The sequence below is a fragment of the Gopherus flavomarginatus genome, chromosome 9 (assembly GCF_025201925.1).
Source record: "Gopherus flavomarginatus isolate rGopFla2 chromosome 9, rGopFla2.mat.asm, whole genome shotgun sequence".
Classification (NCBI taxonomy): Eukaryota; Metazoa; Chordata; order Testudines; family Testudinidae; genus Gopherus; species Gopherus flavomarginatus.
The window spans coordinates 41,309,101-41,335,907 of NC_066625.1; the positions used below are offsets into that span (position 1 = coordinate 41,309,101).

The window sequence follows — 26,807 nt, forward strand, 5'->3', positions numbered from 1 at the left end:
CTTTCTCCAAACTTGTCATCATTTTATAGATCTCTATCCTAGTCCCCCCTTAGTCATCTCTTTTCCAAGCTGAAAACTCCCCTCAGTGTTATTAATCTCACCTCACACGGAAACTGTTAAAGACTCCTAATTATTTTGGTTGCTCTTTTCCGTACCTTTCCCAATTCCGATATCTCTCTTTGAGATGGGGGACCAGCTCCAATATTCAAGATGTGGGCATACCATAGATTCATAGACAGGCAATATTATATTTCTGTCTTGCTAGCCATCCCTTTCCTAATGACTTCCCAACATTTTGCTCGCTTTTTTGACTGCCGATGCACATTGAGTAGATGTTTTCAGAGAAGTATCCACAGTGACTCCAAGATCTCTTTCTTAAGTTGTAAGAGCAAAATTTAGACCCCATCAGGTTAGATGTAGAGTTGGGATCATGTTTTCCCATGTGCATTACTTTACATTTATCCACATTGAATTTCATCTGCCGTTTTGCTGCCCAGTCACACAGTTTGGTGAGATCCCTTTGTCACACTTTGCACTCTCTTTTGGACTTAACTAACTTGAGTTGGTTTGTATCATCTGCAAATGTTTCCATCTCACTGTTTACCCCTTTTTCCAGATCACTTAGGAGTATGTTGAACAGTGCTGGACCCAATACAGACGCCAGGGGGACACCACTATTTACCTCTCCATTCTGAAAATCAGACCCTTTCTTTCTTGCCTTTGAACCATACCTATCCCAGAGAGGACCTTTCATCTTATCCCATTTTGCTTCAGAGCCTTTGAGGAGAGACCTTGTCAAAGATTTTCTGAAAATCTAAGTATATTATATCCACGGGATCACCTTTATCCACATGCTTGTTGACTCTCTCAAAGAATTATAGTAGATTTGTGAGGCATGATTTTCCTTTACAAAAACCATGTTCATTCTTCCCCAATGTAAGCAGGGGCAGACTCACCTGGCGGCACCGCCTGCTGATCATCTTGGGAATTAGCTCTCCAGACGTCAGAATGCCCACCGCAGGCTGGTGATCTGCCTTACTGCAGCTGGCCCCCTGTCCCTCCCAGGACCCCGGTGCCCCTTTTAACCTGGCAGTACCCCCTGGCAGTACCCCTACAGCTATGGGTCTCCCCATCCCAGGGGAACCTCCACCCGCTCTCCCCACTTCACCTCAGTCTTAGCTACTGCCCAGTCTCCATCTAGCCCTCATTCACTGGGGCAGACTGCAGTATGAGCCACTCATCCCAGGCAAAGGGGGTTTTGGCCCTCAGCTGTTTACTTTAGAGTAATGTGGCCCTTGCCGCTTTACGAGTTGTGCAGGCCTGGATTAGGGCATTGCGCCACTCTGTGGGCATTTCATGTCCCTCCTCAGTTTCACATACCGACACAATTTCCTTTGCTGTTCAACGAACAGCAAAATCTTTCTGTGTCTCTCATTTGAGCCAGGGCATTCAATTCCATTGAAACCTTCTCTCCTGCAATGGCAATGGTCAGACAGAGGGGACGTGGCCACCTTCAGCAGCTCAGAGAATGAGATAGTTACTCTCCTCTTTCTTCAAGCTGCTGTTGTTATTCCATAAAACATGTACCATGGAATAAAAAACTGAGTTTACTCCAGAGTGAGGAAAGAAAGGAGCCACCAACTCCCCCAAATATCTCTGTGCCCCAGAGAGAACCTGCCCCTGCTATTGGAATCACTGATGTGCTTCAGCTACAATGGGGAAAGTATCTGCTCTCATTGGGGTAAAGCTCAGTGGTAGAGTGTTTGACTGAAGATCAAGGGGTCCTTGCTTCAAATCTAAGTGCCCTCTAATAAGCCTCTTATTTTCTTATTTTTATTTTTGAAAAAAGGGAAAACATTTTCATTTCCATTCTCCATTATGTTCAGGAGCTCCACTATACGGGGATGCTTGAAATGAATGTAAACACTCAACATTTCACTGTCCAAATGCATAAAAACCTAGCAAACCTGACCATCAGCTGAAATCAGTTCCAATCCTCTAAGTGTAGAGTTTATGTTTTCATCCATTAAACAAAGGGATCATATGAATGTACATTTGCAGATCCCTCCTGTCCAGGGCTGTGCTGTGCAGAAGAACAAGAGCCACGTCCAGTTGGGGTTCAGGAGTCTGACAAGCAAAGGCAGCTTGGTGCGGGATAAAGTCACCAGCACTTTGGCTCCTTCCCATTCAACCAGCAGCTGGGCCTCCAGAACAAGGCATGAGAAGATGACAGTCGCTGTGAGCAGGAAAATAGCCCCCAAGAAGCTGGCTAAAGCTGTCAAGATCCTCAGGAAAGTCACCATGCCCATGTCTAGCATGTACTGACTGCAGCGGGGACCAAAAAGGCAGAGAAAAGCCCTCAAAAGTTCTAAGCTGCCAAGCCCCAGAAGGTGATCAAAATCCTACCTAAAATCAAGACAGGATAAGGCTAATGTCATCTCCAAAGCCAGGGATAAGAAGGTAACACTAAGAAAGAAGTGAAGAGATTTCCATTGGAATGACTCCTGCTCTTTTATGAATCACCATGGACCACCCAAAGAGATCCAAGTCCTGCAAGACAAACAGCCTCATGGACAGTATAATGAAGTGGTGGCAGTAGGGAGAGGTGTTTCTCTTCCAGAGGGGAAGTGCTGTGTTTTGTGTAACACCTGCCAGGTGAGTGATGCACTGACAGGGCAGCTGCCCATAGTTCCCACATGAGCTCATTCTCTTCGATCTGCTTCTGCCGTTATTTCAGAGCCTGCACTAGTGGGAGTGTGTCCCTATCACTTCACCAGCTGTAGAACAGGCTCGGTCTGCACCCCAGCTCTGATTAATCCCACTTTTTTAATGTATTCCTACTGCGATACTTTCCCAGTTCTCTGCCTCATTCTAACATTCCGGTCAGAGACTGACTATGGGGAGGAATGGACTAATTTGCGTGACATTCAGTAAGTTGCGATAGTATGTGATTGAAACCTCTGCTGGAGGTGGGCAGGAGTCTGTTACACACATAAAATAGCTAAGCTTTATCAAACTACCTGCTACACATTCAAACCTTCCTGTACACACACAATAGAAATTGGGGCACTGAGAAATGGCAACTTGCCTTTAACACAGATCATTGTTTTCTGTACTTCCAGAGGCATTGAAATAGAAGCATATTACCTTTCAACAGCTGCTATTTCATGATCAGCAGCAAAGCCTGTCAATTTACCACCCATAGAGCTGATTGTTTCTAACTGCAGGGTTAGCCAGACCATTCAGTAATATTATTGCTCTGTTTACAAAGCCTAGATTAGTGACGAATCATGAGACTTATCCCTTCCTGCTGTAATTCCACTGACTCCAGTGTTCTCTTTCCCCAGTTCTGGTTCCAAGAAAAGAAAGAAATTAAAACAACCTTCAGAACTACATGCTGTGGGAAAGTGGAAATGTTGATAGCTCAAATTATTCAGTTTCTTCTGTGTCTTGTGTGCGTCTATCTGCTTCGTGTGTGTGACCGGTGGGGCTTTTTGTTTGCTCCAGGCAGGTTCAACCCTGTCAGATTTGTCTGTGGGGAGGGGCCAGAGAAAACAGACATCCTGGCCTTCCAGGTTGGGGTTAGGCAAAGGAGTAACAACCCTGTCCCATAAAAAACAAAATATGTTACAGAAACAGTGGTAGGAACAGTGCTAGAGAAACTGGTTAATAATCACAATGCCCAGGCTTGAAGCAATCGGAAATACAGAATTCAAAAAGCAAAGCTCAGGGGAGATTTGGGGTTTATTCTCTGAGCTTAGCCATGGGCTGTAGCACAGGGAGCACTTTTGGAAGTCTCCCATCCCACAACTGGGGAAAGGAAAAGTATTCTTAGGTTCTAGCACGGATTGAAGGAGGACAGTGATGGGGAATAAGGGACTCCCTCTGACTTACCCTATGTCTGTTGTTACAGAGGAGGAAATGACTTTTTTCCCTATCCCTGCCCTGTTCCTGCTCTTTGTTATAGTTCAATATATTTTAAGTGCGGAAAATAATAATAAAAATATCTGCTCTCCAGCACAACCTGAAGCAACATCAGAACAACTGGGAATGAAACAATTTGTTCCCCAAGGGAGAACTCAATGACTTAACAATTGCTTTGAAATGGGGTAACAGGATAACTGTGATGCTCAGGGTTAGTTTAGACTAGGAAAAGTGATGGAGTTTAGGTCAGGTCAAGGAGAAAGCTAATGCCAACCACTGCACCTGGGCTGCATCTGCACTACAACTTTTTACATTAAGATCACTAACTTGAGCAGCCAACGCCATGTACAGTCCTACTGGATGGAAGGCACAGGTAGTTTTTGCCTCAGTGTACCTTGCTGGGATCAAACCTCTCTCCCCAACTTGGAACTCATGAACATTCCTGGCTGGAGGGATACACACTCCTATAACTCAAAAGGAAAGGAGCTGATAGAAAAGATCATAGGACTGACCCCAAAGAAGGATGAGCTGCAAAAGGCGGCAACTTATCTGGTGGAGCTGAGACACCACGGTGAAGATGATGCAAAAATCACTATGTGGGAATTAGCTAATGTGATTTTTTTTAAAAAAATTCATTTTTGCCAACCCTAGTCAAGGGATTTATTACAATTCTCTCTCCTGTGCATTTTCTGATGTCTAATGAGCCTTGAGCGCTGATTGAAGCTTTGCCTGCACTCAGAGCATGTGTAGGGCATCTCCCTTGTGTGGATTCTACGATGTGTGTTCAGGGTAGAGCTCCGATTGAAGCTTTTCCCACACTCAGTGCACGTGTAAGGTGTCTCTCCCGTGTGGATTCTCTGATGTGTGATAAGGTTTGAGCGCCGACTGAAGTTTTTCCTACACTCAGTGCATGTGTAAGGTGTCTCTCCTGTGTGGATTCTACGATGTGTGTTCAGGGTAGAGCTCCGATTGAAGCTTTTCCCACACTCAGTGCACGTGTAAGGCGTCTCTCTCGTGTGGATTCTCTGATGTCCGATAAGGTGTGAGCTCTGACTAAAGCTTTTCCCACACTCACAGCATGTGTAGGGCTTCTCTCCTGTGTGGATTCTCTGATGTCCGATAAGGTGTGAGCTCCGATTAAAGCTTCTCCCACACTCAGTGCATGTATAAGGTGTCTCTCCTGTGTGGATTCTCTGATGTCTGATAAGGTCTGAGCTACAACTAAAGCTTTTCCTGCACTCAGAACACGTGTAGGGCTTCTCTCCTGTGTGGATTCTCTGATGTCCGATAAGGTCTGAGCTCCGACTAAAGCTTTTTTCACACTCAGTGCATGTGTAGGGTAACTTGCCTGTGTGGATTCTACGATGTGTGTTCAGGGTAGAGCTCCGATTGAAGCTTTTCCCACACTCAGTGCACGTGTATGGCGTCTCTTCTGTGTGGATTCTCTGATGTCTGATAAGATGTGAGCTCCGACTAAAGCTTTTCCCGCACTCAGAACACGTGTAGGGCTTCTCTCCTGTGTGGATTCTCTGATGTGTGATAAGATTTGAGCGCTGACTAAAGCTTTTCCCGCACTCAGAGCATGTGTGCGGTGTCTCTCCTGTGTGGATTCTCTGATGTCCGATAAGGTGTGAGCGCCAACTAAAGCTTCTCCCACACTCAGTGCACGTGTAAGGCGTCTCTCCTGTGTGGATTCTCAGATGTCTGATAAGGTCCGAGCGCCAACTAAAGCTTTTTCCACACTCAGTGCATGTGTAGGGCATCTCTCCTGTGTGGATTCTACGATGTGTGTTCAGGGTAGAGCTCCAACTGAAGCTTTTCCCACACTCAGTGCACGTGTAAGGCTTCTCTCCCGTGTGGATTCTCTGATGTGTGATAAGGTTTGAGCTCTGACTGAAGCTTTTCCCACACTCAGTGCACGTGTAAGGCGTCTCTCCTGTGTGGATTCTACAATGTCTGACAAGGGTAGAGCTCCAATTGAAGCTTTTCCCACACTCATGGCACCTGTAGCGTGTCTCTTCCAAGTTGATTCTGCCGCTTGTTATAAGGTCTGAGAGGCTACTAAAGTTTCCCTCTGGCCTGTGCAGAGTCTCACAGGCTTTGGCTTTTTCTGGGAGTGCACAACTCCTGGAAACATTCTCTTTGGATCTTCCTGATAACATTCCATGTGCTTCTCTTCGCTCATCATCTTCCTGATGGGATTTCTCCTCCTCATTCTCACTCACCATCCCATCACCTGATGGGAGACAGAGAGAATCCAGACACAGGTCACTACCTGCACCGGAAAGAAAGAAAATCTCAGAGAGAGGAATGGAAAAAGGGATGAACAATCCAAAATATGTGTGGGAGAGATCAAACCTATCAGGAGCTGACTTTCCCCAAAACCTTCCCCAGAGGAGACAGGAAGGGATCAGTTTTGGTCTGCATCTCATGAGAACACTCAGAGGAAAGTGAGATCGCGGAGCGACCTGCTGCCAGTTGTCAGTCAGAATAGGAGGGAAGCCATGAGTGACATCTGCCATTATGATTCCATATCTGCAGGGAACAATCCTGAACTTGGAGAGCTCACAGGGTCTTTGTAGGGCATCCCAAATGTTTCCTGCATTCCCACACAGTTGTTGAGTTGGTTTAACCAAGTCCTCACCTGGGAAGGCAGCTCTTGGAAGCACTTCTTTCTCAGAGCCCTGGAGGTCTGGAACCCACGGCTCTTCCCCTCGTTCCACCTGGGAGATCACATCAGGTTTGGAAACTGGAAACCCTACTGCAGGCAAAGAAAACCAGGGAGGTCAGTAGAATTTGTGGGATACTTGTCACAAAGAATAGTCCATGGTTTTAACCCCCACCTCATTGTTAAGCAGTAACATCCCAAGGCCATCTTCCTTGGCTCAAAGAGGCAGGAGAGTTATTATGATTATAAATCATATTCATTACATTAGTGCTAAGGAGCAACTAACAGTGGGTCCCCATTGTGCTAGGTAAAGTACAAACACAGAATAGTAGATGGCCCATGCCCTGAAGAATATACAATCTAAATACACAAGACAGGCACAGAATGGGATAAGGGACAGAATCCACTGTTAGAATAGAGATATTCAGGCCTGCCTGTAAAGCCTATAGTTTAAGAACTTAGGTGTATTTTTATCACTTAGCTACTTATAAGAGTATGAAAACAAAGAATCAAAATCACTGTCTGTATTTGTAAGGGCCTTCTCTTACTGTGACAGTCTGAGGCCTTGTCCTTAGGCTAAGGCCTTTGGCTAAGCAGCAGGGGCAGCCATAAGCTGGGAAGCAAAGGGTCACATCCTCACATCCCAAACCAGTCACACTGAAATAAGGTGCTACTGGGCTGTTAGGAAGATGATCCTGTCCTGATAGTGCCCAGCACTACCAGATAAAGAAACAGATCTTAAGATGGTTAAAGAAAACTTAGACTGATAGCAGCCTGGTTTGGCAAGAAATCACTACTCAATGCTTGTGGTTGTGAAACTCTCATTTTTGTATTCTTTTATCTTTATGGCCACTGCTTTACAATGTTAATCAGTCTGGTTCTCTAATTGTTTTTGTCTGATGTATAATTAATTTTGCTAGGTGTAAGAATTAGGTAGTGGGATACAGTTGGTTAGAGAATTATGTTTCAATGTGTTAGGATTGGTTAATTAAATTTCAGTACAATGATTGGTTAAGCAAAGGTATAGCGGAGAATATTACTATATAAACTGAGTCAAACAGGAGGGGGAACAGGAACAGGGAAACAGGGCAAATGCTCTGCGGCATCAGAGCTCATAGACTCATAGATTCTAGGGTCAGAAGGGACCAATGTGATCATCTAGTCCAATCCCCTGCACAAAGAAGGCCACAGAACCCTATCTATCCACTTCTATAACAAACCCCTAACCTATGTCTGAGTTATTGAAGTCTTCAAATTGTGGTTTGAAGACCTCAAGCTGCAGAGAATCCACCAGCAAGTGACCCATGCCCCACGCTGCAGAGGAAGGCGAAAAACCTCCAGGGCCTCAACCAATCTGCCCCGGAGAAAAATTCCTTCCCGACCCCAAATATGGCAATCAGCTAAACCCTGAGCATGTGGGCAAGACTCACCAGCCAGCACTCAGGAAAGAATTCTCTTCAGTAACTCAGATCCCATCCCATCCCATCCAACATCCCATCATCAACCACTGGGCATACTTATCTGCTGATAATCAAAGATCAATTGCCAAAATTAGGCTATCCCATCATACCATCCCTTCCATAAACTTAACAAGCTTAATCTTAAAGCCAGATATGTCTTTTGCCCCCACTAATCCCCTTGGAAGGCTGTTCCAGAAATTCACTCCTCTAATGGTTAGAAACCTTCATCTAATTTCAAGTCTAAACTTCCTAGTGTCCAGTTTATACCCATTTGTTCTTGTGTCTATATTGGTACTAAGCTTAAATAATTCCTCTCCCTCCCTAATATTAATCCCTCTGATATATTTATAAAGAGCAAGCATATCCTCTCTCAGCCTTTTTTTTGGCTAGACTAAACAAGCCAAGCTCTTTGAGTCTCCTTTCATATGACAGGTTTTCCATTCCGAGGATCATCCTAGTAGCCCGTCTCTGAACCTGTTCCAGTTTGAATTCATCCTTCTTAAACATAGGAGAGTAGAACTGCACACAGTATTCCAGGTGGGGTCTCATCAGTGCCTTATATAACGGTACTAACACCTCATTATCTTTGCTGGAAATACCTCGCCTGATGCATCCTAAAACCTCATTAGCTTTTTTAACGGCCATATCATATTGGCGGCTCACAGTCATCCTGTGATCTACCAATATCCCAAGGTCCTTCTCCTCCTCTGTTGCTTCCACCTGATGCGTCCCCAATGTATATCTAACCTTCTTATTATTAATCCCTAAGTGCATGACCTTGCACTTTTCACTATTAAATTTCATCCTATTACTATTACTCCAGTTTACAAGGTCGTCCAGATCTTCCTGTATGATATCCTGGTCCTTCTCCGTGTTAGCAATACCCACCAGCTTCGCGTCATCCGCAAACTTTATTAGCACATTCCCACTTTTTGTGCCAAGGTCAGTAATAAAAAGGTTAAATAAGATTGGTCCAAAAAACGATCCTTGAGGAACTCCACTAGTAACCTTCTTCCAGCTGGTAAGGGGGACACGAGGAAAATGCTCTGCAGTGTCAGAGCAGATAAGGGGGACATGCCACCGAAGACCCCAGGCCCCCTGAATCCTCTGGGCAGCCCTGGGTGACAGTCATTCTCTTGTCTCTGTTGGGTATTAGATTGATGTAGGTTACTCCCAGTGAGTCCTAAATGACCCATTCATATCACCCCATGACAGCTACGTCACAAAACACCTCACGTCTCCTGCTCTTTATAATCATAGCAATACCAATCACAGCAGGAAACTGAGGTGTGTATTGGCATCATACAAGTATCAACAAAAGTCCCACCTCTATCTCAGACACACTGCTCACAACCCCTGGAGAGAAAGCAAAGCACAGGAACTGGACGTTAGTCCAGCAAACACAGTGGAGGACAAGCTGCAATCCTTACACACTGGTCAAAAAGGAGAGGCATGTGGGTCCCTATCCACAGAGAAGGGCTGGCTAGAGGCCTGATACCTGAGGGGCCATTCCTTGAGCAGACCATGGAGGCAGGTCAAAGGCTTAGCTACCCCTGAACTGTGACATTGCAAAAGCACATTTTGGGGAATTAGGAAATCTAGTGACTCAGGTGGAATGGGAGGGAGAATTACACTCCCCCAGTGGGAGGAGAAGGCTGGGGAATTAAGCACTAACATTCAGGAGCAACAGCCTCTAATTCTTCTGGAAAAGGAGAATGTAAGAAACAAGAACTGGGCTACGTAACCTCAGGAGGGACAGGCTCAAAGATCCAAGGAGCCTGGAGGGAAGACAGCTTGTGGCTGCCGCAGATGGGGAGAGGGGGGACAAGACTCTCTCCAAACCCTCACTCTTCTTGACCCTGCCCTGATTTTATGATCTATGAGCTAGTCTCACGTCTTGTGGGCAATTTTATACTTGCTAGGGGTAAGATACCATGATCAGAGTATTACTTATTATTTTGGAACATGCGTGGAGGCAAAGAGGTGAGCATAAAGAAATGGGTTATTAAGGGCAGGTCAACATTACAGCCGGGATTGACGCTCTGAGATTGATCTAGCCGTGGTCGATTTAGTGATACGATTTAGTAAACGTAGCCAAAGCTTGCTACAGTTCAAGGCCTTATATTAAGTTGAGGCTTTGCGAGAGTGGTTATGCTGAAGTCTAGGATTTACCTGAGGTTTGGGTAGGGATTCAGGGTTAAAAGTCTGGGATCCCCCACAGCTCTAGATCCCCAAACCTCTCCTCCCTCCCACTGACCCACCCAGCCCACTTCCTGGGTGCCCTTCCTCCACACTCCCCTCTCCTCCTTCCCATTACTCGCAGCCGGCACCACCTCCCGGCACCTTGGGAGCTTCTTGTGTTCCCTCCTCATCCCTTATTACCTCCTCCCTCCCTGCTGCCTGCTAGTGTATGGGAGATAAGGAAAAAAAGGGGGACAAAGAAACTTGTCAAAACTTCAATGATGAATAAAGGTATAAAGTTATTACTGCTCAGGTTCTTTATAGACCCCACAGCTTTTAATAACCCCGGGGACAGGACGCCTTACCCAGCGAGGTCACCGTCTCATAGTTCTCCTGCATGACATCCCTGTAGAGGGCTCTCTGAATAGGGTCCAGAAGAGCCCATTCCTCCCTAGTGAAATACACAGCCACCTCCTCGAAAGTCACCGGATCCTGAAAGAACAAGAATCCAAACCTCAGGACCTGCTGCCCCACTCACAACTCCACTATTCATGGAACAGCAGCACCAGGTAAATGGAAGCTCCAGGAGGCACATGTTAACAGAGTCCCACCCCACCTTGCCTAGAGCAGCCAGGAGGAAGAGAGAACCTTTGTGTCTCCCAGCTGACAGACGGAAGCAGGGTCATCACATTTATCACATAGTTACTAGCCAGAGCTTAATATAGGAGATGGGGCTGTCTCTGGAGCCTGCTGGTAGCTCCCTGGTAGGAATCCCAACACTCTCCAAATAAAATATATGGAAGAAAGGGGAAGTCAATAGCAAAGAATAGAAGTTCGAAGGTCAGAATTGTAGAAAGTTGGCAAGGGAAGCTATCAGAAATCAATGATCAACCAATGAAAATAAGAAGGAAGTTTTTAAAAGGACAAAATTAATCCTAACAATGGTCCAGATAACTAGAGTTTTGAAAGACCTGCTGGAGGAGCATGGTGGACTGTTAATGTTGATTTTAATTAGGACTTGGAACACTTGGGAAATTCCAGAAAACTGGAATAAAGCTAATGCTGTGCCAATATTTAAAAAGCATAAAAGAGATGACGCAGCTAATTACAAATGTGTCAGTCTGAAATCGATACTGGGCAAGAGAATGGAGCAGCCAATACTGGATTTCATGAAGAAAGAAAGGAGATTAATATAATTAGTACCCATTAAAAAGGTTTAGACACAATAGATCCTATCAAACTAACTAGATATCCTTATTGGATGAGATCAAAAGTTTACTTGCAGCTAATAGTCCTGATGTAATATATGTAGGCACATGAGTTGGTTCAGCACAATATTTTGACTAGAAAGATACAAAATACACATGGCATACATTAAATAGATTAAAAACTAGGATTTTAAATAGGGAACCATGGTCGAGTGGATTTCTTTCTAGCGGGTTCCCACAAGGATTGGATCTTGGCCCTGTGCTATTTAACATTCTTATCAATGACCTGGAAGAGAATATAAAATCATCACCGATAAAGTTTGCAGTTGCCACAAAGTCTGGGGATGGGGGTAACTAACGAAGTGTCAAGAGGTTCAGGTTTCAGCACTGGGAGTCTGGGAAGTTGTCCCAGCCCTGGCTGGAGGGTTATTTCCTGTTCCACAAAGAGGGGAAGTTTCATTCCCAAAGCCTGTGCCTTGAAATTAGAACCTATCTGACACTACAGCCCATATTCAACATAGTGGCAGGATTATAATATGATTAGGACATGACTCATTTTGTACAAAATGAGTCATGTGTGGTGTCACTGGAAAAGTTATGATTTGCTGAATATGATTATCCTACCTGTGTGCACGGATCATGTTTGTAGCTGAAGTTATGGATATTGACTCTGTATGTGTCTTTCAAATGTGCTTACTCTGGGTTAACAGCCACAACGAGCCTTTCAGGTACAACAATGAAGAAGCCAGATAGTGTTCATGGCTCATCAACAAAGACAATGGACTGTGGAAGAGCTTAGCCCTCCTCTGAACGGTTCAGCCAGCGTAGGAGTCATGGCTACTGTGACTCATCAGGGCATGCTAAGGCATGTGACCAGACCACATGACAATGAACTTCATTTTGGTACCTGTATTTTTCCACAAACTGGACTAGGAACTGAGTTTAGAACAAAGGGTTCCTGTCATATGGAACAGCTACATAAGGTGGGGTGTGACATCATCTCAAGGCCTCATTCCCCGCACAAGAGAACTCCTGGAAACACCTGAGGAACAAAGATTAAACTGGAGGAAGTATTGGTCCCAGTGCAAAGGGATTTCTAGCTTGTGTATGGACTCTTGGTGGACTGCTTGTAGCATCAGTCAGGGTGAGAAACTGCTAATTCAAATTCTATCCATCTAGGCTATCCATGTTAGGCTTGGTTTGAGTTTTTGGTTATTTGCTAAGTAATCTGCTTTGATCTGTTTGCTAACACTTATCGCTGGGAAATTGGCTGTTGTCTTCTCTCTCCTTGAGTGGCTTAGGTAAAGCACTCAGGTAGCTTACTTCGCTGCATGGCGCCACCTGCTGTCGAGCTGAGTGATAACAGGTCCTGGAGAGGCTGGCTGAATCTCTAGCAAAGCAGTGTGAGAAGGGCCAGCCCAGCTTGAGGGTTAGAGAGCACAGCGGTTCCCAGAAGCCCCCCAGACTGCACCCCGGGGTAACAACCCATCACGCCCTGGAGTACACAATTCTCAGCAGGTTTGTCACATCCTGTCCCCTCTCTTTCTCCACCCAAGATATTTCCTGCCTCCCACCACCTCTAGCAGATCCCACCAGTGGTGAGCTCCAGCCGGTTCGCATGAACTGGTTGTTAAATTTAGAAGCCTTTTTAGAACAGGTTGTTCCAGGACAACTGGTTCTAAAAAAGCTTTTAAATTTAACAAAGGCTTGGGCAGCTGTCCACCTGGCCTATCATAACCTTAGTCCCAGATTTGGACCTTAGCGTCCAAAATATGGGGGTTAGCATGAAAACCTCCAAGCTTAGTTACCAGCTTGGACCTGGTACTTGCTGCCACCACCCAAAAAATTAGAGTGTTTTGGGGCACTCTGGTCCCCCTGAAAAACCTTCCCTGGGGACCCCAAGACCCAAATCCCTTGAGTCTCACAACAAAGGGCAATAATCCTTTTTCCCTTCCCCCCTCCAGGTGCTCCTGGAGAGATACACAGACACAAGCTCTGTGAATCCAAACAGAGTGACTCCCTCTCTCTGTTCCCAGTCCTGGAAACAAAAAGCACTTTCTTCTTCACCCAGAGGGAATGCAAAATCAGGCTAGCAAATCCAACACACACAGATCTCCCCCTGATTTCTTCCTCCCACCAATTCCCTGGTGAGTACAGACTCAATTTCCCTGAAGTAAAGAAAAACTCCAACAGGTCTTAAAAGAAAGCTTTATATAAAAAAGAAAGAAAAATACATACAAATGGTCTCTCTGTATTAAGGTGACGAAATACAGGGTCAATTGCTTAAAAGAACATTGAATAAACAGCCTTATTCAAAAAGAATACAAATCAAAGCACTCCAGCACTTATATTCATGCAAATACCAAAGAAAAGAAACCATATAACTTACTATCTGATCTTTTTGTCCTTACACTTAGAAACAGAAGAGTAGAAAGCAGAAACTACTTCTCCAAAGCTCAGAGAAAGCAGGCAGACAGACAAAGACTCAGACACAAACTTCCCTCCCCCCAGAGTTGAAAAAATCCGGTTTCCTGATTGGTCCTCTGGTCAGGTGCTTCAGGTGAAAGAGACATTAACCCTTAGCTATCTGTTTATGACACGGCCCCCGGCCCCAGCTCACACCCCCCTCCTCTGAATGCTCCACCCTCCTTCTCCTCCCCATCCCCTGCTTCCCGCGAATCAAATGTTCGCGGGAAGCCTGAAACAAGCTGCAGGCAGGTAACCCAGGACCGGGGGGGGGGGGGGGGAACGGCACACGTGGCTCAGTCTGGCTCCACCTGAGCGGCTCCCCCTGGCCCCAGCCGAGCGCCCCAGCCGGGTCCCGTCTAAGCACCCCTGGCTCGGGCTGGTCCTGGTCGAGTGGCTCTGACCCGGCCCAGCTCAGGCCCCGCAGCACCGGTCCCGGCCGAGCGGCTCCAGCCCGGCTCGGGGAGTTGGGTCCTGCGGCGCCAGTCGCGGTCCCAGGAGAGCGGTCCCAGTCTTGGCCCCAGGCAGTGTGGTAAGGGGGCAGGGAGGGAGTGTTTGGTGTGTTGTGGGCGCGTGGATAGGGGTCAGGGCGGTCAGAGGGCAGGGAACAAGGGAATTGAATGGGGGCAAGGGTCCCACGGGGAAGTCAGGAAGGAGCAGGGGTTGGATGAGGTGGTGGGGGGCAGTCAGGGACAGAGAGAAGGGGTGGTTGGATGGGGCAGAGGTTCTGAGGGGACATCAAGAATGAGAGGAGGGGTTTGATGGGGCGGCAGGGGGCAGTCAGGGGACAGGGAAGGGGGGGATGGGTCAGGGGTACCCAGGGTGTGTGTCAAGGAACACGGGGGGTTGGATGGGGCACGACCCCCGGAGGGGGGCATGAGCCCCTCCTGAGGTGAGGAGGAAGGAACCTGTTGTTAATATTTTGGCAGCTCATCACTGGTTCCCACCCTCCCATACATTTACTGCTTCTCTCCCTCCAAGCAGAACCCACCACCAGCTCCCTGAGAATCCCTTACCTGAGCCAGCTCCATTGCAACCCTTGCCTTCCCCCTGGGAGGATGGGATGATCTGGAGTAAAACGTGGACGTTATTCTGTAGCCTGCCAGGGCGAGAAGGGCAATGTGAGAGAATTCAGACAGGGTTTCTCTCCTTTCCACATGTCGATTCCCCCCAGGATTTTCCCTGCTAATGGACATTCTAGGTTCTGCCACATTGGGAAGCACAGAGTGACCTTATTCCAGAACAGATCTAGCCTCCTCCTACCAGGATGTAACCCTCTGACCCATGGTGAAACCCTCCCAGCAGCCGAGTCTCTCTGTTACACTTCTCAAGTTTGCAGGAGATACCAAGCTGGGAGGGGTTGCAAGGACTTTGGAGGATAGAACTGAAATTCAAAATCATCTGGACAAACTGGAGAAATGGTCTGAAGTAAATAGGATGAAATTCAATAACGACAAATGCAAAGTACACCGCTTAGGAAGGAACAATAATACAAAATGGGAAATAACTGCCAAGGAAGGAGTGCTGTGGAAACAGATCTGGGGGTAATAGTGGATCAGAAGCAGAGTATGAGTCAACAGAGTTACGCTTTTTTTGCAACAGTAAGTATCAATTGGGGATGTATTAGCAGGAGTATTGTAAACAAGATACGAGAAGTAATTCTGCCGCTCTACTCTGCACTGATTAGGTCTCAACTGGAGTAGTGTTTCCAGTTCTGGGGGCCACATTTCAGGAAAGATGTGGACAAAATGGAGAAAGTCCAGAGAAGAGTAACAAAAATGAATAAAGGTCTAGAAAACATGGCCAATGAGGCAAGATCGAAAAAACTGGGTTTGTTTAGTCTGGAGAAGACTCAGAGGGGACATGATCACAGTTTTCAAGTAGATAAAAGGTTGTTACAAGGATGTCAGAGAAAAATTGTTCTTCTTAATCGCTGAGGATAGGACAAGAAGCAATGGACTTAAATTACAGCAAGGGCAGTTTAGGATAGAGATTAGGAAAAAAACTTCCTAACTGTCAGAGTGGTTAAGCACTGGAATAAATTGTCTAGGGAGGTTGTGGAATCTCCATCACTGGGGATATTTAAGAGCAGGCTGGACAAACACCTGTCAGGGATTGTCTAGATAATATTGAGTCCTGCCTTGAGTGCAGGGGACTGGCCTAGATGACCTCTCGAGGTCCCTTCCAGTTCTATAATTCTATGAACCAAAGGCCAGAGAAGAACAGAATCAAAGGAGTCACTCTGGGGGATTCTCTCTGTCACTGTTCCCAAGGCAGCTCTCTCAGGTTTACAAAGCTGTTTGATGCTCCAGCCTTTATACAGTCTCTCCTGGCAGTGCCCCTTTCATGGGCTGGGCCTAGTTTTAGCTTTTGGGAAGTGTGACCCCTGGGGCTCTGAGACTGGGCCTTCTTGCTTCAGCATATCTTGTTTCTTTCTGTGGCCCCCCAGTGAGTCCAAATGAATAGATACTCCTGACAGAGACTGTGAACATAAGAACATCAGAGCTGCCCACTGCATCAGACCAATGGTCCATCTAGCTCAGTGGCCAATGCCAGGTGCTTCAGAGAGAATGAATAGAACAGGTAATCATCAAATGATCCACCCCGTCACCCATTCCCCGCTTCTGGCAAACAGAGGCTAGAGACACCATCCCTGCCCATCCTGCCTCTGACACTGGCAGATGAGGTGTTAGCTCTTGCAAAAGCCCCCATGTCTTCATTGAACAGGGACAAACACATAGCTGGAATCAGTCTGACTCACCTGTTAGTATTAGGGACTAGGATTATAAGAATGTGTTTACACTTCATTGAATGCTTGTGAGTTGCTGCCTGGGTTAATATCTGACTAGTTGCATTGTGAGCCTCTGTGGCTCTGTAAATCACCAGACGGGAGAGAGACTTTACCTAGGTGAAGTGCTGACAGGCAACCGAATGCATTACATCCTGCCTGGCAGGAAAGGTTCATCAACACCAGATAGACTATTATGGGATGTTAAAGACGACAAAAGACTGTTGTGCTCTTGACTTCCCATTAGCTCAGTTTGCAGCTCAGAGCACATGGCAGGAAGGGGATAAAAAGCCCCATACAGAAGGAACTGATTATCTGTATGCTGCTTGGACTCTGGGGGGCAAAGATTCTAGGCATAAGCAAGAGATCCTGAGCTGATTAGCCTGGGTTAGTCCTAAGGAAGATATACGGCTTGCTTATTATAGAGGCTTCTATTACCTTTTGAAATTTAAGACTGTAACTTGTCTCCAACTATAGGATTACCTGTTTTAACTTCGTAAACAACTCTCGTTTCCTTTTAAATAAATCTTAATACAGGTTATTACAGGACTGGCTACAAGTATTGTCTTTGCTGTGAGATCTAAGATTCAACTGACCTCAGTAAGTGACTGGTCCTTTGGGACAAGGTCAGGCGTGACAAAGCCCTGGCTGGGATGATTTAGTTGAGGATTGGTCCTGCTTTGAGCAGGGGGTTGGACTAGATGACCTCCTGAGGTTCCTTCCAGCCCTGATATTCTATGATTCTATGACTGGTCGTAACCTGAACATTGCTGTGATTCGTGAGCTAAGGTAGTGGTTCTCAACTAGGGGTCCTGGGCCCGCTAGGGGCCACTAGCAGGTTTCAGGGCGGGCGCCAAGCAAGGCCACTATTAGACTCACTGAGGCCCAGGGCAGAAAGCTTAAGTCCCAGCGCATGGGGCTGAAGTCCAGGGCCCTGAGCCCTACCTGGGGCTGAAGCCAAACCCTAAGCAATGTAGATTTGTGGGGCCCCTGTGGCATGGCACCCCGAGAGAGGAAGAAAGTGCCCAGAGGACTCAGCCAGAAGGTTGAGCCCTGACACACTACTGGCTTAGAGGGTCTCTGACAGTCAGGAAGGGCTAGCAGCGAGGGAAGACTGGCAACTGATGGATGGAGGAGTGAAGAGGTTTGGGGTATGGTGGTGGAAGAAGCGTCTGGGACTGGATAACCTGGGGCTGGGCAGTCTCCATAGAGGACACTTACTCCTCCTGTGCCCTTTCCACACCCTCTTGTGAGTAGAGAATGACCACCCTGTCCCCACCCCCAGAGGCAGCCCTGCCTCAGGACTCTCCCAAGTTCCACCCACTAACTCTCTTCCCATTTGGGGTAGAGCTTAGGGCAACAAATTACCACCAAGATGAACCCAGCTGAATGCTGCTTGTTCTGGTACTACAGGGGCCTCTGGAGGCTGAAAGGCAGAACTGCAGGACTTCTCAGGCAGAATATGTCTTCTTCATGTCAAAAAAAAAAAATCTACACTGGACGTGAATTCTGTGCATACGCAGTGGTGCAGAATTCCCACATGAGTAACTCACACCTGGCACAAACATAACCTGCTCACTCCCATCTCTTCTCCCTATGGGTCGAATCCCAGAGCTGCTGCTGTCATTCATGCACACAGGCTTTCACTCCCGTTAGTGCTGGCAAGACCCAATCCAGTTACAGGACTGAACCCTTATTTTCCTAGCACATGGGACAGTCTCAGCTGAGGGGGAGGTGAGATGGGGAGGGGTTACAAAGGGGAAAGTTGTTGTACCCATGTTGGTCCCAGGATAGCAAGAGGTATTTTTAATTAGTTCTAAAAAAATTACCTCACCCACCTTGTCTCTCCAAGAGATCTGAAAGTGGCAGAAGGAGACAAACAGGAAGACAGAGCTCAGGACTCTAAAGCAAACATTTCAAACCCCTGGAAGAAACAACATTTCCCTTCTGCCACTGGGTATCTTTGTGTCCTATATGAGGGACCACCCCATTCCCCTCACAGCAGCAAAGGGAGACTGCAGCCAGCCCCAGATGGTCTTTTCCAATCCTGGCATGTTTGTCGTGACAGTTTGTGTGTGGTGGGTGCACGGGCTGGGTACAGCTGGACCCATCTGCAGATCAGAAAGTCAGGGCAACTCTAGCACAGCTTGGGGGCTGTGGGCAGGGGGAGCAGTTCTGGAGCTGGGTCTCTGTCCTCTCTAGCTCCCATGGCACATGGCTCTGGCAGCATCAAGTGGGTCAATCACTGCAGGGGAAGGTTGGGGTAATGTCTGAGATCAGGGTGAGAATTGGAGGGGGGTCCATGCTCAAGAATGGGGGATGGAATTCACCCCCCCACCCCTCTGCAGAGCTCAGCAACTAGGGATTTATCCAGTGAAGTGAATTTCACTCTGGGTGACTTTGAGTCAGACACGGAAAGATCCTTGGGCCTTAGGTTCCACACTGGCCACAGGAGTTTACTAGTTCTCCCTCCCCAGACGGCCGGGGGCACCCAGGGATAATTAGTGGGTTAATGGAATTAGAAGATGAAAATTCACTAAGAACAATGATATTTGTGTGTTTATTATTAAATCCCCAGACACCCACCAATCCCCGTCTTCCTTCCGATGAGCTATAAATATCTAAGGGACTCAGCTACTGATCCTGCAGTCAGTTCCTGCCCTTCCCCACTTTCTAAAGCAGCACTTTTAACAACAGAGCAGGGAAACATGTAAATACTTTGAACCAAATTCCAGAAGCTGCTGAGCATGGAGAAGTTCAAATGAAACCAAGGTTCCATCTCTTCAAGGACCTGGCCCCTAGTGCAAAATAACAGGCACTCCCCAGAAATCTGAAATGGCCACTTTATAACTGACAAAATGTTATTAATCTGTTCATTTCTGGGAATTACCAACAAGAGAAACAGCCCAGTGACGGTGATATCCTGAGGAAAAGATCTCATGTGTCTTTAGACCATACCCATTTGTAACCTGGAACTTTATACACTAAAATGCCTAATTCATAGCCCTACGGTGATTACCTGGCATCGCTACAGGGCAGAATTAAGGTTGGGTGCCTTAGTTGTGAATTTCCATCCCCTAACATATTGCAATTGCGGTTAAGTGGGTTTGACAAAATTCATTTTGTCTATTTCTTTCTTTTAATTTCAATAGATAGCGATATTTATTTTTAAGCCCTTTTTTCAATGTTTACAATTTCAATGTTCAGAGTTGTGGGAAGTTATGGGAGCCCCCGGGAAACAATTATTTAATCATAGTAACTGCTGAGATTCCAAAAGCCAAATCATATAACTGTTCAAAGAGAAATTGTCAATGTCACATGCAAAATATACAGTGTAAATACCCTTAAATCAAACTCAACTTTTTCCAGAAGCATTTCTGTATATTACTTATACAAATATTTTTTCGTCCGTGTACAGTGAAATCAGCATTTGCTGCAATTTATTCATAAAAATCTAATCATTTCAAACATAATTTTAAGTAATGAAGTACTTGAATTCTTTCACTTCCTAGACTGGAATGTTTCATTTCAGGATAATTACTCCCTCCCTGTAATGTATTTTTCTCTCAGTACCATAAGCCTCTTGTGATGTAGCTCTTGTCTGGGTGCTCTCCTGAGGCCAGTGGCATTATGATCAGAAGGTGACACACTGACACATGAGCAGAGACACATGGAGGAGGGTGGAGGACGAGGTAACATGGAGCCTACCGGGGTTGAACATGGCCCTAAGAACAAACACCCTCTCAGCCTCTCCTCTCTCCCACCTCCCAGAGTCAGTAACTCGGATAAATCGTTCCTTGAAATCTAAACAGCCCCAGTTTGAGAGACTGTGATTAATTCAGGTACCTTAGGGGCTGCTGCACCAACCCCCTGCCTGGATGAGGAGGATGAAGAATATCAGTAAAAATGGGTTAGGCTGGGAGAGGGCACAGCTGATGTGAGACTGGGAGCCAAGTTGACCAAGAGGCCAGAACTCATGAAGGGTTTAGGAGAAGAAGTCAACAGGACTGGGTAGAGGCATTTCAGTGTATTTTCCCCATTAACCATTCTGCCATGTTTTTAATTTAGAAACTTTTCATTCCCATCTAAACACCTTGGAGCTAAGCTGGGTTGATGCATTTCCACTTACAGTGGTAGAGTTTTATTAGGTGTTTAATCAGATGCTCATGCAACACAAAGCAGTGAATAATGGGTGTGCTTTCATTCATTAACTTGACTGTGTGCTGTGCATCACTTTTAAAAAAAGATGGTGTGAGGGAGTGTCAAAATTTTAGATATTAAGAAATGGTACATAGGTGCTGGTTCCTTTCTCATGCGTTTCTCTCCTAATTTTAATGTCAGTTTTGAATTAGTATTAATACCATGTTGTTTTAACAGCAGTAGGGTCCTTTTGTATAATTGTTTGCAAGATTTCAATGGATATTGCGAACCAACCGTCTTAACCTCTTATTTTGAGATTCCTAAATAGAACTCAGTGCACCTCTCCTGAACGACTGCAAGCCCTGGCCGGTGACATGTTCCTTAGAGAGCAAACACTTGATGAGCCCTTTCACCCTAAAAGCGCGCATTTGGCTCTTTGACACTGCTTTATTCGCCCAGCCAGAAAATGCTATAGGGAACCCAGTCATTACAGCCGACCGTCACTAGGTACAGTTCTGCCAGCTATGGGCCAACATTCAAATGGTTCTGTTTGTTTATCTTTCATTCAGCTTTGCAATTCTTAGATCCTATTTAAAAACTGGAAGTGAAATAACTGAAGCAAGTTAAGAAGAGAGCGGCATCAGGCAAAGGTGGGGGTAAAACAACAAATGGAAAGAACTGACTATGCAGAAAGGAACATCGCAAACTATCAGAGCCCCAGACCCCCGTCCAACTGAACCTACTAGAGCCGGGCATATCAAGCTGGGTCCTTGAAAAATTGCCCAGCCCATCTGGCAGTGAATGCTGCGTGTTTCAGGCAGAGCTACGCTGTGTGCACCTGCTCTGCTGACATGCTGCTTTGGTACGGAACGCACCACGGCCACAGGGAGCAGAGACATGGACTCCTACAAAACACGTTCCCAGACACACCTCCAATGCCGCATCCCCTCCCCACCTCCCTACTGTCTGCCAATATGGAGGAGGACAGGAAAATCATACAAGAAAATCTACATGTCCTTGAAAGCTGGAGTAATAGAAATGGGATGAAAATGAATAGTGCACTAATTCTAGTTGTTAGTCCCCAAGTGTATAATTTTGCAGTAAACTGGGGATTTATCGATTGGAAGTGACAGAGGAGGAGAAAGCCCTGGGTGTATTGGTTGATCACAGGACAATTATGAGCTGCCAACATGATGCAGCCGTGAAATAGGTTAATGCAGTCCTAGGATGCATCAGGTGAGGTATTTCCAGCAGGCACATGAAAGGTTTAGTACTGTTATAAAAGGCACTGATGAGACCTCATCTGCAATACACCTCTACCTTCTGCCCTTAAAGTCTGTGAGTCTATAAACTGTGCTTTGTGTTGCACAGACACCGATGGAGATCAGGGCCCCATCATGCAGCACATGGCAGAGAACCTGACTGAGATCAGCACCCCCATTCTGCTGCGCACTGCACAGACAGAGAGGGACAGTCCTTGCCCCAAAGAGATCACAATCCAAGGAGACAACGGGTAGGAGGAAAACAGAGAGGGGCTGTGACTTCCCCAAGGTCACCGAGCAGGTCAGGGACAGAGCCAGGAACAGACCCCGTTAACGCCAGAGCCACATCACCCACAGCTTGGAAAGGTCCCCAGACCCCATTGTATTAGGCTGCAGGAAGAGGTGGTTTGTCCACGGATGCACAGGCTGTCTTGGCAGGGCAGCTCAGCTGCAGGTCCCTGCACACAGCTGGGTGTGTGTGTCATGGGTCAGGTGAAGTCAGTGTCCAGTCCTGTTGGGCTGTGCTCCTGGCTCATACCTCCAGCACTCACTGCTGCCCCTCCCTTAGCAGCTGCACTAGTCAGCCAGACCCAGGCCTCTGTGAGGTCACTGACCCTCCCACTTCAAACCTTCAAACAGGGACATGGTGCACCAGTGCCAGAGTGCACTAGTGTAAAGTCTGTCTGTACTAAGGTTTGCACCAGTGCCTAAAACACCAGGGTGGCAGAGGACTTCAGTGTCCAAAACAGCAGTAGGGTGGCACTAGAACTGGGATCTAGTTATAGCTCTGTCACAGACCTTGCACACATCAATGTTTCTCCTCCCAGCTTTAGTTTCTTTACCCAGCTGCCCACTCACTGGGGTCTCCTCTCTCTCCAGAGCTGCTCACCACTAAAATCTGTGTGCATGTCACCAGAGCTGAGGTAGTTCAGCTCTGGAATAGTCTTACAAGGGGGGCTGTGGAGTCTCTTTTCCTGCAAGTTTTTAAGAATAGGTAGGAAAAACCTATGTCAGAGATAATCAACATATACTTGGCCCTGCCTCGGCAGAGACAGCTGGACTTGATGACATCTTGAGGTCCTATCTAGCCCTACATTTCTAGCATGCTATGCAATATATACATATAAAACAACATACAGAGAAAAACTGCACGACAACATGAAGTCAGGCCATTCAAAGAACACCACCATCACCACAAAAAACTACATGGCACAGCATAAAATGACACAATACTAAGGAAAAGAAAGCAACACAATGCAAACTAACACACCTTAGGACCAAAGTACACAATGCAAAATAACAACTCAAACCAACATAACACAGACACCAAACAAGCTAAAGCAAAACAACGCATCAGAAAACTATGCAACACAACATGGTGCATCATAGGTCCAAATGGCACCATCCAAAACAGCTCAGCGTACAACAGGACACAGCACAAAAGAGAATTATTTCAATGTAGGCCTGGAAGGGATCTTGAGAGGTCGTCTACTCCAGCCCTCTGTGCTGAGGCAGAGTCAAGTACCCCTAGACATTCCCAGACTGCTGTATCTCTAACCTGGTCTTAAAAACCTCCAGTGAAGGAAATTCCACAGTCTCCCTTGGAAGCCAATGCAACACAGGCCAAAACATCCCTGTACACACACACGCTGGGCTTGTGCATAAGGGGAGAGGCAAGAACTGAAACCATCTGGGTTCAGTTCCCAGTTTTGCCCCAAATTCTCCATGCAAACTTGAGCAAATCACTTCAGCTCTCTGAGCTTCAGTTTCCCCATCTGTAAAATGGAGAGTCGTCTCCCGCTATTGGCCTATTTAGCCTTTCAGCTTTTTGTGGCAAGGCCTCTCTGTCACTGTGGGCATGTCGACACTGCAGTCAGACACCAGCGGCTGGCCCGTGCCCACTGACTTGGGCTCACACGGCTCAGGCTGCAGGGCTGTTTAATTGTGGTGTCGACGTTCTGGCTGGGGCTGCAGCCCAAGGTCTGGCACCCTCCCACCTCGCAGGGTCCTACAGCCTGGCTCCAACCCGAGCCCAGACATCTACACTGCAATTAACACCCCTTCGCCTGAGTCCTGTGAGCCTGAGTCAGTTGGCATGAGCCAGCTGGGGGGTTTTAACAGCAGGGTAGAGATACCCTTGGCGTCTTTTCCGCACCTGTCAGAATGGGGACTCTGATCTTGGTCAGTGTCTGTGCAGAGCCCTGCACCACAGGAAGCCTGATCTCAGTTGGGGACTCTGCAGCTCCCAGCATTACAGGATCCCTGATTTTGTTTAGGGCCCCTGCAGCAACTGGCAAAATGTGGGGGCAGGATCTTTGTCAGGGTCTGTGCAGTGCACAGTACAGTGGTGGGGTCTGATCTTTGTTAGGGTCAGTGCAATGCCAGACCCAACGGGGACACAGATCTCAGTCGAGGTCTCTGAAGTGCTCAGAACAATGGAGGCAGCAGTTTGGGTCGCAGTCGTGCGCTGCCTGGCACAAGGGGGGCCGTGATCTCAGTGCAGGTCTCGGTTTTACCTGGCAGAACAGTGGGGTCTGATCTCACCTGGGATCTCTTCAGTGCCTGGCAGGACAGGGTCCAGATCTCAGTTGGGGTCTCTTCAGTACCTGGCAGAACAGGGCCACGCTCAGTACGATAGGAGCCCTGATCTCAGTCACACACCTGGAGAGAAAAGCAGGAAGAGTTTTGAGAATTTGAAATCAGTATTTCAGAACTGAGGAGAAAATGGGGCACACACTAAATATTTGCCAATATAAGGGACAAGGATCAACATGTGGGGAGATTTTATGTCACCATTCAACAGTTCAAGAGAAAAGAGGGGAAATTGGAGGGGATTATACAGGGATATTGAATCAACAACAGGATGGGACGGATTCTTCTTGCCTCACACTCGCAGGGCCAGAAAGGAGCCCTGGGTGATGTCTTTTCACAGGGGAAAGGAGCGGCGCTGGAGTCAGAAGGTCACTGGCTGTGGGGAGGGGCTGGCAATGGGAGTATTGTGGCCACAATGGGTCTGGGAATGTGACTAGCAGGTGATGGGGGGGGGGAGTAGCTGGACTAGGAAACCTGGGGCTGGGCCATCTCCATGGGGGACACTTGCTCCTCCCTCCCCTTTCTGGCCCTTCCCACGCCCTGTTGCCAGCAGAGAGGGGCCCCCCAGCCCAGCCCAGAGATGTCCCTGTCTCAGGGCCCCCCCAGCCTCTGCCCATTAACCCTCTGCCCAGTTCAGAAATCACTCGAGGGAACGATTTCCCACCTACACAAGGACAAATCTCTGCAGGTGAAAAAGGGGGGAAACACCCCAAACCTGAGATCTGAACTGGCCATTGGCGAAGGGGAGAGAAAATGGGGCACAATGGGGGGAGGGGAACAGGGAACTTCTCAGGGGTTTGAGGGAATGGGGGGTCACCCTGGGTGTTGCTCGTTGCTCTCTAGGGAGAAAGGGGGCAGGACAGGAGGGGGGGGGTCCCCACGGGATGGGGCAGCAGTAAATCCGAGGGGATCTCAGCCCCCCCTTTCTCTCCCCGCTCCTCGGGGGTCACATGCTTCCCCCCCCCCCAGCCATGTCCGGGCTGCACAGACATTTCCCACCCGCCCCTTTCCCAGGCCCCCAGCCCGGTCTCACCCCCCAGCCCCCGCCACCCCCCGCGGGGCCCCAGGGCAGAGCCTGGCCGGGCCCGGGGGGCGCTGGGCTCCTGCGGGGACAGCAGCTCCGAGCCCCCCGCGGGCGCTGCCCCCCCCCCGGAGCAGATCCCGGCGCTGCGAGATGCCGGGTCCCCCCCCGGACATTGGGACAGAGTCACTGCCCGGCCCCGGCTCCGGCCCCCCCCCGGGGCTCGCTCCAGGACCTGGAGGCTGCAGCTCCGCAGCGGGGCGGGCAGCGCCCGGGGCGGCTCCAGGGGGCAGGGCCCGGGCCGGGCACAGGGGTGTTAATGAAGGGCTCTCCCGCCGCGATCTGCGCATGCCCAGAGCCCCAACGGCACAAACCCTTCTCCGGCCCCGGGAGAGGCTCCAACGGCCCCGCGCGAGCCAGGCAAAGCCGGAACAGCCCGCGCGCGTTTACAACTCCGCTTCGTCTCTCCCACCCAACGTCACTTCCGGTCCAGGAAAATCAGGAACTACATCTCCCAGCCTGCCCCGATGGCGCTTCCGCTTTTTCTATCCTAGGTAAGGGAGGTCCTTGGAGCCTGACCCTGCTCCCGCCCCGTCTTCCTCTGCTAGTTGGTGCTTCTTAGAACCCGCCCCCGCCTTTCCAGGGGAGGGGCAGAGCTGGGGGGGCTTGTGACTCCCACGCAATAACCACCGCCCCCCCACCCCGACCCCCAGCCCTGACCCCCCCCCCGGCTGGAGCGTGTCCGCCCCACGCGTGTCCCCGCCCCCCCAGGACCCTGCCCGCCCCGCGCTGCCCCGCAGGCTGGAGCAGCCGCCGCGCTGCGCTCCCGGCCCGGCCATGGCCCCGCTGCCGGCACAAAGGGGCGGGGGCAGGAGAGGGGCAGGGGCTGGTGTAGCAGCTCGCCCCATCCCAGCCCCTGCAGAGGGTGTCAGCTGGATCCCAGCAGCTGCAGCCAGCCCCGGCGACCGCTGCAGCCCGAGGGGAGGAGGGTTACAGGGCACAGGAAGGGGCTGGAGCACCTGCGAGCGGGGGGTTGCAGGACACAGGAAGGCATTAATCCCTCCGTGCCCGGCCGGGGCGGGGCTCTCTGGCTGCAG

The 26,807-nt window shown here is 48.3% G+C and overlaps 1 protein-coding gene and 1 pseudogene across 1 annotated transcript; one reads left to right on the forward strand and one right to left on the reverse strand.

The window, feature by feature from the left end:
* Positions 1–26,807, forward strand: part of LOC127058553 (zinc finger protein 850-like) — a 124,019-nt pseudogene that overhangs the window by 48,950 nt on the left and 48,262 nt on the right.
* LOC127058334 (gastrula zinc finger protein XlCGF57.1-like) lies at positions 1,820–26,198 on the reverse strand. The gene is made up of 5 exons (XM_050968209.1): positions 26,085–26,198; positions 14,924–15,006; positions 10,599–10,725; positions 6,569–6,685; positions 1,820–6,199 (listed from the first exon to the last, which is right to left on the reverse strand). The coding sequence occupies exons 2-5, from the start codon at positions 14,936–14,938 to the stop codon at positions 4,572–4,574; spliced, it is 1,887 nt and encodes a 628-aa protein (XP_050824166.1). The 5' UTR covers positions 14,939–15,006; positions 26,085–26,198; the 3' UTR covers positions 1,820–4,571.